General features: G+C 39.4%; 1 protein-coding gene across 4 annotated transcripts in view; it reads left to right on the top strand.

Moving 5' to 3' along the window:
• Positions 1–587: 587 nt before the first annotated feature.
• The window catches only part of GOLIM4 (golgi integral membrane protein 4), a 118,678-nt gene continuing 103,304 nt past the window's right edge, over positions 588–15,961 (top strand). For 2 of the 4 annotated variants that reach the window (XM_070753605.1, XM_070753601.1), the window contains exon 1: positions 603–1,516. In XM_070753605.1, coding sequence (XP_070609706.1) covers positions 1,330–1,516 — 187 coding nt within the window. In that variant the 5' untranslated portion in view covers positions 603–1,329. Of the gene's footprint in view, positions 1,517–15,961 lie in introns of all 4 variants that reach the window. The other 2 variants (XM_070753603.1, XM_070753604.1) reach the window with 2 other exon arrangements.

The raw sequence follows: 15,961 nt of genomic DNA, 5'->3' as shown, positions 1-15,961 counted from the left end.
CTCTCAGCTTGTACCAGGGAAGAGTTATATGTTTTTTTAACTTTAACTTTAAAATTAAAAAGGTGACAAAAGTAAAACAGAACAAAAAGAGTTTGTATATCTATAAACGTTGGAAAGTGCAGCAGGGACATATCTGGGCTGCAAAGAATTCGGGCCATCCTCTCCCCCCTCCTACCCCACAAGTCTGCAAAAAGAGTCAACGCTTGGCTTGCAATATCTGAGCGCTCCATAGTTCGCAATACGCTTCACCCACCCACCACCTCAGCGGCGGACGCCCTCGTCTGTTGCTTTGAAACCAGAGGAGAGACCGAGCCAGAACGCGCGCGCGTGCACTCGCTCCCTCCCACCCCCGCACACATTATCCTCCCACCCTGGCGCGCGGCGTTCCCGCCCTCTCCCACGAGCAGCCCCGCCCACTTTTCCATCTCGCTTTCCCTCCTCTCCCAAAGGTGAGGAGAGAGGGGGGGGGGGGGAGAGAGAAGTTGGGGGTTGGGCTCTTGGCGAAGTCCAGACAGACGCGTCGGCCGTCCAATGCGGGCGCGCGCTGCTGGCTCCGAGAGGAGGGGAGTATCCAGTGGCTGCGCCCAATGAGGCGCCGGCCGGAGCGGGACTTCCTTCAGGGATCCCGCTAGAAGGGGAGGGAGGGGGAAAAAAAAAGAGCAGCCCGGCAGCGGAGGTGACACGTAAGTCGGGGGTTTGAATGGTGTCTCCCTGCCTCCAAAAAGAAAAAAAAAAGCGAAGGGGGAGAAAAACCGGAGAAGAAAAGCTTTCTTTGGGGGCAACACCACCACCACCACGCAGAGAGAGAGATAGAAAAGTAACTTTAACGGGGGAAAGGCTCGCGGTTGGAAGAGAGACTCTCTCGCCTTCCACCCATCCCTGCCAAAGCGAGAGGCGCGCTGGGGCAGAAGAGCCCCTCCGGTCCCGGAGGGAGAACCGTCCCCTGCAAGCAACGCTGGCTGATGGTTCAACCTTGAAAATCCGGCAAGAGGAATTTGAGGAAGAAGCGAGGACGTGGCTGCCGTTTCTTCTGAACTTGCATCTCCGAGCCCTGCGCCTTCCCTTTCGGATGCCCTCCCCTTCGCCTGGCTGATCTCGCTCTCCTGGGAATCTGCAAGCTCTTGGCCAGCTAGCTTGGCTATGACCTTGAACTCCCGTCCGGGGTTGTAAATAAGCTGGTTAAAGTTTTCACCGGGGGCCTATGGCAGCAAGTCCTGCCAGGACCTCCTAGGTCTCTTCCCCACCCTCACCCCGGTTCATGTGGTGGCCTGATGCTGCTGAAGTCCTAGGTGGACGTCGACTTGGGTTCCCACCTCCAAGGTAGGGACTATGGGAAACGGGATGTGTTCCCGAAAACAGAAGCGGATCCTGCAGTCTCTCCTGCTCCTCACCGTGGTGTTCGGCTTCATCTATGGGGCGATGCTCTACTACGAGTTGCAGAACCAGCTGAGGAAGGCGGAAGCGGTGGCCCTCAAGTACCAGCAGCACCAAGAGTCCCTCTCGGCCCAGTTGCAAGGTAAAAGTTGGCTTCCTTTCTTCCTACCTTGGAGAGCTCCTTCAGAAGCTCCACCTGCTGCATACCTGCTGACTTATAGCATTTAGAGCTGTGTTTCCCAACCTTGGCAACTTGAAGATATTTGGACTTCAACTCCCAGAATTCCCCAGCCATGCTGGCTGGGGAATTCTGGGAGTTGAAGTCCAAATATCTTCAAGTTGCCAAGGTTGGGAAACACTGATTTAGAGCATGGGTAGGCAAAGTTGGCTCTTCTATGACTTGTGGACTTCAACTCCCAGAATTCCTGAGCCAATCATACTAGCTCAGGAATTCTGGGGGTTGAAGTCCACATGCCATAGAAGAGCCAACTTTGCCTACCCCTGATTTAGAGCATTATAGCAATTAAACTTATATGCCGCTTCACAGTGCTTCACGCCCTCTCTAAGCAGTTTACAGAGAGTAAGCATATTGCCCCCTAACAACCTGGGTCCTCAGTTTACCGACCTTGGAAGGATGGAAGGTTGAGTGACTCTTGAGCCTACTGAGATTTGATCTGCCAAACTGCTGGCAACAGTTTGGTCAGCAGAAGTAGCTTGCAGTACTGCACTCAAGCCATTGCACCACCAAGGCTCTTGGACTGTGTTCCCCATTGCCCCATGCAGAGGCTTCACCATAGTTTGCTGACGTGCCTCAGTTGGTCAACCCAACGCCAAAATGACTTAATGTGCTATGAGAACTTGCTCCTTTGAATTTTTGGGTCCCAACAGGTGTGTCATTCTTGTGCATTCCACTGTTGAAATTAACAAAACAAAACTGTGCACAAGAAGCTCTTTGTTGGTGTGCACAAAATTTGTTGGGTTACAAATTGCTTTTTTGTCAAGTTCTGTTACTTTTTTGCTACATTAGTAGAGTTGAGGGTGTAGTGAAATTTCATGTAGCAAATTGTATCTCATAGCTTTTGATAGACATAATTTAGAAGCCAGGTCAATCTTTTGAAGTGTTCACCTTGTTCTTAGTTCCACTTGAAAATGACAATGGAATCAGTAACATCTGGAAATCTAGATTATCTTTTAGAATCATCTTGAAAACTGTTGTATCTTACAATAGACAAGTCCTTAAATTATCTCCGTATTGCGTAAGAATTGTCATTGATTAACACTAATTAGCTAATGTGGTTTCTTTAATAGATCAAACACACTTTCAAGTTGAGCTTGGCTTCTTGAGACTGTATTCATACTGTATTCTGCACACATAATAGGAATAATTTGCAAATGTTTTCTTATTTTTACTTTATAGTCTAGCCCAGTGTTTCCCAACCACGGCAACTTGAAGATATTTGGACTTCAACTCCCAGAATTCCCCAGCCAGCATTTGCTGTCTGCAGAATTCTGGGAGTTGAAGTCCAAATATCTTCAAGTTGCTAAGGTTGGGAAACACTGGTCTAGCCAACATTTCTAAAATTGCTAAGTTATCTCCTATGCAAGGGCCTGGTAGCACCAAGTAGTGTTGAAAAAGCATAGCTTTTCTGATTAGTCAAGGCAGACCAGGTGCTGCCATCTGCTGAATAATTGTTATAATTAGAGGATACCAAAAGGACAACATCTTTGTTACTGAATATTCTCTTCTTATGAAATACACATATTGCAGTCTGAGCTTGCAAGTGTGAAACATTTGTTAAGTGAGTTGGCCCCATTTTACAACTTTTCTTGCCACAATATTCATATACATGATACTAGTAAAACGAAACATTAGGACAGGGGATGGAAGGCATGCAGGTGTCTTTATGCACGCCCTTTACTGACCTCTTAGGAATTGCTAGAGGTGAACAGTAGATAGTCTAATGGTAAAGTTTTGGAAGTTAGGTGATGATACTACAGAGTCTGGTAGAGAGTTCCATGCATTAACTACTCGGTTCCTGCAGTCGAGCTTGAAGCGGTTTACTTTAAGTTTGTATCTGTTGTGTGCTTTTGTGTTGTTGTGGTTGAAGTTGAAGTAGTCATTGACAGGAAGGACATTGTAGTAGATGATTTTATGGTCTATGCTTAGATCGTGTTTAAGGCGATGTAGTTCTAAGCTTTTTAAATAATGTGGGGAAAAAATAACTTTGTTCCTTGTGTTATCCATTCTGCTAAATTTAACTTTAAAAAAAAAAATCCTTATTAGTTATTTACACTAAGAAAAAAGACATAAATACCACAAAACAAACATAAACAAAAAACATAAACAAAACACGACCTATACAGACATATAAATGTCATCTTTCATAGTTGCAATTGTATATCAAATCTTTTGCCAACCTGTCTTCGGAGAGGGGCGGCATACAAATCTAATAAATTATTATTATTATTATTATTATTATTATTATTATCCGTTGACACTATTGCTACAGCTATTTTTATGTTATTTTGTTTTTTCAACATACTAGTTTACATTGCTGTATTAACTTTCTTTTTTAAACTTCATTTGTTCCTTGTTATTGTGGTTTGTGACTTGTAGAAATCTACCCAGTTGTAATTCATTTAATGAAAATGTAAAGTAGGCCCTGTGGATTTTACTTCGCTAATGTGGACAGCATGACATCATGGATCACTGTTACCTTCCCATTGAAATGGTAGCTATCTATGTACTCACTTTTAAACTGCTAGATTGGCAAAGTCATTCAATAAATACAATTAAAACCAAACGTGGGTTTATCATGTTTTCTGAAACCACGCTAGAGGCTGCCTTCTAAATATCGAAGAGAAGTAGCATTTTTGATGAAAGTTGGATTATTTTCAACTAAGGAATCTTGTTTCTCTGAAACCAGATGTGCCAAAACTCAAGTTAGATGTGCAAAAAATAAGGGCTTTTAAATAACTTCAGAAATTTTTTTTGGGGGGAGGGAGGTAATAACCATCCCTTCCTCCTTTTATTGTTATGATGATCCTGGAAAAGCATTAGATATGAGAGTTTAGCAACTAGATGCTGAATGGTTTTATGGGCAGTCTTAAGTTTGATGATTTATTGTCTGTCTATCTATCTATCTATCTATCTATCTATCTATCTATCTATCTATCTATCTATCTATCTATCTATCTATCTATCTATTATCTATTTATCTGGTTTGGAGACTACCTAACTTCAGCATTACATAGGGTGACCTATAATTCAAATATACAGCTCTATTTCTTGATAGTACTTGTAGCCTGCCCCAATTGCAAGAAATTCTGGGTAACATACCATAGCAAAAAGGAATTTAAAAAGAAAAAGAAAACCTTAACAATAATGCACTAATCAAAAACAGAAGGGAATGTTTTTAATCAGCTAGAGCTCATTGAAATAAATTGGTTAAATAGTTTCAGACTGTCGAAAAGAGGGGACACATACTTTTGCGGACTATAGAAGAAGCATGTCATATTGTCACGTCAATTGTCATATTGTCTATGCACCTCGCAAGAGAAGAGACGCCCTATAGACCTTTATTTAACTATACCAGCAGTCCACGTTTGACAAGACTGTACCTGATACTTTACAATGCTGCACTACAAAAGCCTTTAAAAGTACTGACCCTTGATTTGCTCCTGGAAATGTACAAGCAACTAATGAAGCAATATAGGTGTTATTTTGCCTTGCAAGTATTAATCTAGCAATAATCTGTCACATTTTGTATCAGCTGGTGCAGGTAATCTCCAAAGGTAGGCCCAAGTAGAATCTATTGCAGTAGACCAACTGAGTGATCAATTTGTGAGTTATTGACATTTGTATAATATTTAATAACATTTTCCTCCTCGGATTTTGTCACTCTCCAATTTCTCTCTATCCTGGCTCGCCTGTTTAAAACTCACGATTGTTATTGGGAGTTGCTCCAAATATTTGTAGCCTAATATCCATTATACATAGCTGCCTGAAAATAAGGCTTGTTAAATTGAATCAGATATCTGAATAAACATGCATATATTTTTAGATGTGTAACAGATTATTGCATCGTTACTTTATAATTTATGAGATTATAAATAAATACATGATTTATAATTGTGAATAATCAGATGTTTAGCCATATAAAAAGAGGCATATTAAATAAGATTTCATCCATATTAGTATTTAAGCAAAGTCAAATCTGCTGGGAAAAATATGGTTCTAGTGATCAATTTTGCTTGCTGGCTAATGACATGATGCTATAATGAAAGATTGTGAAAATTGATATTCGATAAAGCAATGTTGAGAAATGGAATCTAAAAGCATAATTACATTGGAATTTTGGAATTGAGATACAGTATTGGAATTTCCATTTAGTACTGACATAATAGATAAAAATTGATATACCATCTTGTGAAAATCAATTGTGTTGGAGATGAATATTGGAAATACATTTTTGGAAGTCATAACATACAGTAATTAATATTGTTAAAGCATTAATTATTACAGCCATATTAGTAACTATAGTAATTTTCAGCCTTTATATATATGGCATAGAGCTGCTTTTCCAAAAGCATTGCATACAGATTCTAAATTACAGTGTTTTTCCGATTATAACATGCACTTTTTTCACCCCAAAAGAGGGTGAAAACTTGGATGCATCTTATAGACTGAATGTAGCCCCACCAAGCCACTCCCACTCTTTAGTCTCTGACTGCCAGCAATTTACCTCCTTGCAGCAAACAGCAGCAGAGCCTGCTTAGCACAAGCCTCTGATTATCTGCTTCCCGACTCTGCTGATTGATTGAAGTTGCCGGCAAGCCCATGTGCTAAAATGAAAGTGTAACCAAAGCTGCATGGAGGCAAATTGCTGAAGGGATCAGACTGTGCTGAAACTGGTTGTTTGTTTTTTGCTGCAAAGTGGTCAGTCAATAACTATAAATACCTATAGAATGTTCAAATTATTAAACTTATTTTTTAAAGACTGCTATATTATTAAATTAACAAAATGAACAAGCTTTTTAAAATAAATGCTTTATCTGAAGAGGCCCAGTGCTATTGTATCTTCTCCTAAATAGCAGAGAATACTTTCAGAAAGCCACATCAATTTTAAAGTTCTGTAAAAGTATAATCTGTTTTAGTATTATTAAGTATTAGTATTAATATTAATACAGTAGTACCTTTACTTACAAACTTAATTCATTCCGTGATCAGGTTCTTAAGTAGAAAAGTTTGTAAGAAGAATCAATGTAAAAGCAAATAATGCGTGTGATTGGGGAAAAAACAGGGAGAGTGGAGGCCCTGTTTTCTCCCAGGAGTTTCCTAGAGAGGTCCCACAGAAGTTTCTCTCCACCTTTTCCACCCCTGTTTTATACTCTGGTGCGTCCTATACTCCAAAAATAGGGTAATTTAGTTACTGGTAGATCTGAAAATTATTACATCAGTTTCTATTGCAATCCAATTAAAAAGTTAATCCATGAGTTTTCAATGTTTTAAATGTAACCATCTATAGACGTACATGCTTCATAAGAATTATGTTTTCTGACTTAGTTCTGACAACCTAATTGTGTAGATTGGCAGTAGCGCACGGATAACATTCCTATGTCACATCTGCAAGACCTTAGAATTAAATAAACATAATTTTAAAATGACTAGAATTCCATGAGATAATCATGTTAAGACATTTTAGCTTTCTTAGACAACCTCTTGCTTAAGACAAGTACGAAAAAAGAATTTTGTATGCTACTACAGTCGATCTCCAAGATGAAATCATCAACATCTTAAAGATTTGGGGTGAATTCTTTTGGAGAGTCGATATTATCGTAAAAAAGGACACAAGTAAAGTCCACAAAGTAGGAGCATGCTCACAGGGCAAGGTCCAGGTTTCTAGGTCTAGTCCATCCAGCTAAGTGAGTCCACAAAGCAAAGTCCAGGTACACAACAAATGGAAGTCCTCAGGGCAAAGGCAGAGCAAAGACAAGGCAAGAGGCAGTTCTAAAGACAAAGTAAAGGGCCAAAAGCAGCCCATGATGATAAGGGCAAGCTCCAAGACAAAAGACAGAAAACAGTCCTCAAGGCTAGGCAAAGCAAAAGGTGAAAAACAGTCTTCAAAGCAACGCAAGGCAAAAGGCATGGGTCAAAGCCAAGGTAGGGTAAGCCAAAACAAGCAATTATTCATGGCAAAGACTAACTCTCCATGGCTTCTCCTTAAGACACTCCACTCCAGGTGTTCCTTGTGAGAAGTAGTGGGGAAAGTAGGCTTGCAGCTCTTCTCTGAGCTTGCTACACTCTGCTCCCTGTACCCATCGATGAGGCAACTGTTCCTCATCAGAGGAGATCTGTTGCTGTTATCAGCACCACTTCCTGTCATCATCCGATCCTCCCTGTGTCTGTGCAGGCAGATAGCTCTTTGTCCGGTCAACCACTTCCCCCCAATACCTGAAGGGCCTGGGACAGCATCATCCTCAGCTACTGGCCTCTTCAAACATTCCAAGGGAGATGTACCATGTCCCCTTTCCAACTCTTCCTCCGAACCAGGCTCTGATGGAACTACGAGAAAAGATGCTGAAATTATATCTGCGAGTGTAGAAGATATATGCCCATTCTTTGAATGGTTGTTTTTTGTTCAAGCATGTCTAAGAAGGCCTGCGAGTCTTCGGAGAGGGGCAGCATACAAATCTAATAAATTATTATTATTATTATTATTATTATTATTATTATTAATAATAATAATAAATAATTATTATATATTTTATATAGGTTTGTACTATATACTAGAATAGAATATACAGTGGTACCTCTACTTAAGGACTTAATTCGTTCCGTGACCAGGTTCTTAAGTAGAAAAGTTTGTAAGTAGAAGCAATTTTTCCCATAGGAATCAATGTAAATGCAAATAATGCGTGCAAACCCATTAGGAAAGAAATAAAAGCTTGGAATTTGGGTGGGAGGAAGAGGAGGAGGAGGACAGTCACTGCTGAAGGAAGGAAGTGAGGTGAGGGGAATCAAAAAAATCCAAAACTTTAAGGCTTAAAAAAAGAAGAAGAGGGACTCTTAGGCGGCAAGGAGAAGCACACGCCTCCCTCCATTTGCTCCGGGCTGCCAAAGCCTCCTTAAGCGCCACCGAAAGGCTCCTCTAGCAGCCCAGAAAAGCCCAAGATGGCCAGGATTAAAGGGGGAATGGCAGGAAACTGGCTGGGCCTTCGTACCGCTCTCATATTTCCTGGGAAATTTTTCTGGGCTCGGGTTCTTAAGTAGGAAATGGTTCTTAAGAAGAGGCAAAAATATCTTGAGGACCCAGTTCTTATCTAGAAAAGTTCTTAAGTAGAGGCGTTTGTAGGTAGAAGTACCACTGTACATTTTTGAGAGGCAAGAACGTTCTTAGGTAGAGGTACCATTGTATACTGTATTCAACACACCAGGTTGAAACATGCTAGTAATATTGAAAACTGGCAGACCTGTACAAGCCAATTACTGTGCCCCAAGTGATAAAGCAGATATTTTGGCTAAAAACTGACAATGTGGCAGATGGACCACTGTGGCAGCTTGGCATGTTTGTTGAATGTATTCGGAGAGCAGTTGCTCAGTACGAACGTCCTGTCCCCATACAAGGTTAAAATTCAATGTGTCAGCTTGCTTCTACCAATTTGTTCTTGGCAATCTGGAAAACTACCAGTCCTTTCTCCTGATTTTTTCCTCCTAGTTACGGGAAATTTTGGCAAGTTGCTATTTTTGGAGCCAACACTGCTATTTTCATAGCAAAATAAGCGCCCAGGGCCATTGCACCATAGTGATCGGTCAAGAGAGCAACAGATCATGGATCACAGAGCAGTTTATTTGAATAGGCATTCATGAGATGATAATCTGTTAATACTTAATCTTAGGCAACCTTAATATATAACATTAGGTAAAGTCAAATCCAAGTTTTGTTGAATCTTCTGTTCAGCCATTTAGGAGGTTAAAATTCTGACAAGGGAAGTAGAGTTGGAGGAAGTGTCACTGCTCATCTGTTGGGAACCCATACCACATCTCAGACATCAACACCCTTGAAAATGTCCAAAGATATTTCACCAGAAGAGCCCTTCACTCCTCCACTCGAAACAGAATATCCTACGAAAATAGGCTAACAATCCTGGGCCTAGAAAGCTTAGAACTACGGCGCCTAAAACACGATTTGAGTATTGCCCACAAGATCATATGCTGCAACGTCCTACCGGTCAATGACTACTTCAGCTTCAACCGCAACAACACAAGAGCATGCAACAGATTCAAACTTAATACGAACCGCTCCAAACTTGACTGTAAAAAATATGATTTCAACAATCGAGTTATCGAAGCGTGGAACTCATTGCCGGACTCAATAGTGTCAACCCCTAACCCCCAACATTTCTCCCTTAGACTCTCCATGATTGATCTCTCCAGGTTCCTAAGAGGCCAGTAAGGGGCGTAAATAAGTGCACTGGTGTGCCTTTCGTCCCCTGTCCAATTGTCTTTCCTTTCTCTCACTTATCATATATATTCTCTTTCTTTCATATATCCTCTCCTCTAAGTTCACTTTACCCTTATATATATTACTACATGTCTATTTTTTTCCCTACGTATTTGTGTATTGGACAAATGAATAAATAAATAGATAAATAAATAAATAAAATGCTTCAATGTGTTTGGGGAAAAAATATAGGCATTTATATTTGTTGTTACATTTCTTCTTTGTTTTGGATGAAGCTTTAATTCCCCCACCAGCACACACTGTTTGAGATTATCCAGTGACTTGTGCTCTGATTCAGGAATTCTGCCTTTGACTTTCTGTTGGCAAAAAGTCAATACAAATGTCTTTCATTTGCAAATTATCAAAGAAGGTTGCAGTCACCGGGTGATGATTAATGCCTATTGTATGGAGTCCTCTTGCAATTTCTCTGTGTTTCCTTTTTGGGTTGATTATTCCTCTTTGTCTCCTTTGTTCACATTAATAAGTTGAGGATCATGAGGATTGTGGAGCAGGGAGAGAAGGCAACAGGAATGTTTTAAGCACAAATGTCTGTTCTGGATGACAGCACAAAAACCAAGGGTGCATTCTGCTACACCCCTGGAAAGCTCAGCAGGAGAGGAATTCAGAAATCTTGGGTTACAATGAATTAGATTCTTTTTTTTTTCAGCTTGGGGGGTCAAACTAAAATAATAACCAGGTATTTGTGTACCAACATGTATGTTTATTTTTAGAAGTATCAGGGACTACGGTTAATGGTTGGCTGTTGTATATTTGTACAGCTGCTTCCTACTTAGCATTTCTGGGGCTTAGTTCATTCATAGTGCTCAATCATGAATGGTTTTGACCCTGGCTTATTAAAATGACTACATCATTCAGTTCAGAGTACAGCTAGTTTTCAACTTATGAACACAATTTGAACCAGATTTTCCATTGCTAAGCAAGAAAGTTGTGTAGTGAATCATCTCCAGCTTCCCCCACTGACTTCATTTGTCAGAAGTCACCTGGGAAGGTCCCAAATGGTGATCACATGACCCCAGGACACAGCAAACATTGTAAATACATGTCAGGTGTCCCCAAATTTTAACCACATGATGATGGGGAAATATAACCACCATTTGATGGTTGTAAGTATGAGGACCAGTCAAATCTTGTTTCAGTGCTGTTATAAATTCACATGGCTGCTTAATGAATGATTGTAAGTTGGGAATCATATGTAACCTTATACTATTTTAATAATAATAATAATATAGGTCATAGGTGTCAAACTCAATGTGGTAAGATCTGGCCTGTGGAGCCATCCTGGTCTTCCCACTATGAAGAGGAAAGATCAGACCTGTGTAGGTTCGACCTGGTCTACAGAATGCGAAGAGGAAACATGCCAGGAATTGGGGGAGTGGCATCAAATTGGCCACACCCTCCTGCCCAGCCCCTCGAGGTGAACCACAGCCCTCAATGAAATTGAGTTTGACACTCCTGGTACAGGTAGTCCTGTTCATGTACACTCCTGGAGATGTTTGTTTGTTTGTTTATTATTTTATTTTATTTTATTTTTTATTTTATTTTATTTTATTTTATTTTATTTTGTTTTGTTTTGTTTTGTTTTGTTTTATTTTATTTTATTTTATTTCTTTATTTTATTTTATTATTTTATTTTATTTCATTTCATTCCATTCCATTCCTTTATTTTATTTTATTTTATTTTATTTTATTTTATTTTATTTTATTTTATTTTATTTTATTTTATTTTATTTCTTTATTTATTTTATTTTATTTTATTATTTTATTTCATTCCATTCCATTCCATTCCTTTATTTTATTTTATTTTATTTTGTTTTGTTTTGTTTTGTTTATTTCTATGCCACCCAATTCCCTAGAGACTCAGGGCGGCTCACAACAAAAACGAACATGAATCAGTATAAAAATATTTCAATTTAAAATAACTGCAAACTCTATTCCTTAGGTCTGCATTTTTGGGATCTGGATATAGCCCCAACGGAGAGGTTCCTTTTTCTTAAAATTGTGATATTAATAAATAATTACTTCTTAGCTAGGTCATTCTTCAAACCAGAGATGTTATGAAGGTGGTGTTGGGGGAAGCTTTAAAAGAAATCAAGAAGGTCATTTTAATTGTGCAATCGAAGTCCTGCCTCTTTTTATATGTACACATTGCGTGTAAAAAAGGAGTGAGTTATCAGTATCAGTCGCATAGCAATGACCACTATCTTGATTTTCTAAAATCTCCCTGCAAATACTGCAGTTTCAAACTATCATTTAAAATTTGAAATGTTCCAGACTGATACTGTAGTTGAAACAGAGAGGCAGAAATAAACAAATGTGATAAAAGAAGAGAATAAAATTCAGGTAAATTGCACCATATCATATTTGTTTTCATTGATGGAGTGTGTGTGGTCTCCCAAAGTTTGAGAATTTGCACAACTGCATGGTTAATAGATTGCTGTTTCAGTTTATATAGTCTTCTAAAACTATCTGCCTTTCAAGAAAATTGAATTGTCTTATTGTTTTTAAAGAGGAATATTTAAGTGTGCTCTCTTTCCACCCCCTCTCCTTCCTTCCCTCCCTTTTACTGTCTGCCTGCCTGTCTGCCTGTCTGTCTGTCGGTCTGTATATCTATAACATGTCTCTGGAAGTAGAGACAGGAGACATATTTGTTATCCACAATAACTGGCCAATATGTTCTATATACAAAGAGATCTTCCATTCCTCAGTTTCTAAAGTATGTACAGTATAACTATTTGTAAGAGTTTGACTCAGGATTGTTTTTAATGACTTTCTTGCCTCTCAAAAATGTACAGTGGTACTTCTACCTACAAACGCCTCTACTTAGGAACTTTTCTAGATAAGAACCAGGTGTTCAACAGTTTTCAAGAACCATTTTCCACTTACAAACCTGAGTCTCCGAAACTGTAACTGGAAAAGGCAGGGAGAAGCCTCTGTGGGGCCTCTCTAGGAATCTCTTGGGAAGAAACAGGGCCGGAAAAGGTGGGGATAAGCCTCCATGTGGCCTCTCTAGGGAGGAAACAGGGCCTCCACCCTCACAGTGGTTTCTCCAATCGCACACATTATTTGCTTTTACATTGATTCCTATTGGAAAAATTGCTTCTTCTTACAAACGTTTCTAATTAAGAACCTGGTCACGGAATGAATTAAGTTCGTAAGTAGAGGTACCACTGTATTTATCTATCTATCTATCTATCTATCTATCTATCTATCTATCTATCTATCTATCTATCTATCTATCTATCTATCTATCTAATTGGATTTGTATGCCGCCCTACTCCGAGGACTCGGGGTGGCTCACAGCATATATACTTTCTCTAACTATAGAGCAGAATGGTAAATGGTATTTCTTCTTGTTTATGTCTTAGTAAGACTGTGAGTACATTATTAGAGAAGAACTGAAAAGATATGATGCCATGCCCAAGTTTTGCAGACTTCAATGGAATTAAGATAATAGCCGTTAAGCATATATAATTCCATGCAAGATTGTGATTAAAAAGGCCCCTCTATAAATGGGTACCTATGTTTTTTTTCCCAGTCTGGCTTTACCACTTGTTCTTTTGTGAAATGGATACTGATGTAATTTTGGAATGTTAGCTCAGCACGCTACATTGCTTTAAATAGGAAACACTCCTATTTAAGTCCTTGGTCTTGAGAAAGAATTAAAAAAATGCCTGTCCAGACTAGCTGAAATAAATATGATAGCATGTAAGGTCTAGACAATTACCATACCATGTTTTAAATAAAACCAGTCAGCTAGTATTAGGAGTTAATGTCTACCTAAAAATAACTCTGAAAGAAAGTTGGAGGTTGTCTTTAAATCTGTGTCTGAAAACAGAAACATTTATAAATAAAGTTTTGTTGTGTGAATCAGGATCCTAAAATTAATACTGTGATGCACTTTAAAGTTTTTCAATTTCTATTTGTTGCGTCTGAAAGTCTCCAACAATAAAACAAACTTTTGCATTGTATTAGACCAGTGCTTCTCAATTATTTTCTGTTATGCGCCCTCCCCCAGGAAGAAGTAAACACTTTGCGCCCCCCCCAAACTCTCCACCCGAACAATTGTTTGCAATATTGGGCATATTTTCCCTAAAAAACCCTCAAGCGATTGGGGTGTATTGTAATTTATTTGGCTACATGCTGTCTGCTGCCAACATTTTTACACACAGTAAACATAATGGTGTTTCTTCGTCTCCCACCATAGTCACAGTGAAACCAAGCGCTACATACGCTTTGTCATATTTCCTCGGCTTAGCTTTTGGGGGACTTACATTTGTCTCTCTCTCCTCCTTTCTTTTCAACCCTGTTAAATATTTTTCCATGGTGTCTCTTAACCCTGATGTGCTGTTCGGGTCTTTGAGACCCGAAATCAAAGTTTGAGACATGTTCAAGCTACCAATCCCACACCAACTTTAGTAAAATAGAACGCATTTTGCAAGCAAACCTATCCATAAATTGAAAAATATTTCACAAAAACAGGGGGGGGGGGCGTGCATTTCATCAGCAAAATAAACCAATATGCATCAATTTTTCCAGTTCAATTTTCATATCATTATGTTCAGAAATGTTCAAGCTACCAATCCTACACCAGGTTTAGTAAAATAGAACGCATTTTGCAAGCAAAACTATGCATAAATTGAAAAAAAATTCACAAAAATGGGGGGGTGCACATTTTATCAGCAAAATAAACCAAAAAGCATTAATTTTTTCATTTCAATTTTCATTTCAGTGTGTGCAGAAATGTTCAAACTTGTTTCCAAGTGAAAAAAGCTTTCAAAAAAGACCAAATATAAGTACCTAAAATGATCAATTTGTGGTCCGGGTCAAATAGACCCGGGAACATACCATAAAGGTTATGACCTTTAAAGCCCTTCATGGCACTGGACCAGAATATCTCCGAGACCGCCTCCTGCCGCACGAATCCCAGCGACCAATTAGGTCCCACAGAGTGGGCCTTCTCCGGGTCCCGTCAACTAAGCAATGTCGGTTGGCGGGCCCCAGGGGAAGAGCCTTCTCTGTGGCGGCACCGGCCCTCTGGAACCAACTCCCCCCGGAGATTAGAACTGCCCCTACTCTTCCTGCCTTCCGTAAACTTCTTAAAACCCACCTTTGCCGTCAGGCATGGGGGAATTGAAACATCTCCCCCTGGGCACGTTTAATTTATATATGGTATGCTTGTGTGTGTGTCTGTTAGTATATGGGGTTTTTTTAAATCTTTAAAATTTTAAATTGTTTGATTACTTATTATTTGTTTCTACATGTTGTGAGCCGCCCCGAGTCTTCGGAGAGGGGCAGCATACAAATCCAAATAATAAATAAATAAAATAAATAGGGTGTTTTTCTGAACAAGCACAGCAGGGTTAAGGGTTTGTTATCTGCATTTCAGATCTCCTGCTCTATATTAGACAAACATAATAGTCTGTTTGCAGTAGACTTCGTCATGGAAGGTCGTGGAAGGCTGATTTAAAGTGTGAAATGTACAATACCAATAATACATCCAGAAAATAGTTTTAACGTCATCAATAAATTTTAAAAGCTATTTGTACTTAACAATAGTAACTTAATAAGAATAACTTACTTATTTTATTTTCGTCTGTTTTTGATTAAGCAAGTGCTAATGGAGTTAAGAAGAGTTAAACCATAGTGGTACCTTATGTACCTTAATTCGTTCTGTGACCAGGCTCTTAAGTAGAAAACTTAGTAAGTAGAAGCAATTTTTCCCATAGGAATCAATGTAAAAGCAAATAATGCATGGGATTGGGGAAACCACAGGGAGGGTGGAGGCCCTCTTTCCTCCCAGGAGATTCCTAGAGAGGCCCCACGGAGGCTTCTCCCCGCCTTTTCCGGTTACAGTTTCGGTGGCTTGGGTTTGTAAGTGGAAAATGGTTCTTGAGAAGAGGCATAAAAATCTTGGACACCCGACTTTTATCTAGAAAAGTTCGTAAGTAGAGGCATTCTTAGGTAGAGGTACCACTGTATTAACATTAATACAGTCTGGCTATACAATCATCTGTCTGAGCAGCATGGAGTGAAACTACTGACAAGACCTGATCTAAAAAGAT

This window comes from Erythrolamprus reginae, chromosome 5 (assembly GCF_031021105.1).
Source record: "Erythrolamprus reginae isolate rEryReg1 chromosome 5, rEryReg1.hap1, whole genome shotgun sequence".
In the NCBI taxonomy this organism is placed as follows: Eukaryota; Metazoa; Chordata; class Lepidosauria; order Squamata; family Dipsadidae; genus Erythrolamprus; species Erythrolamprus reginae.
Note: the sequence above shows the minus strand (reverse complement) of the source record. Positions and strands in the feature narration are given on the sequence as shown.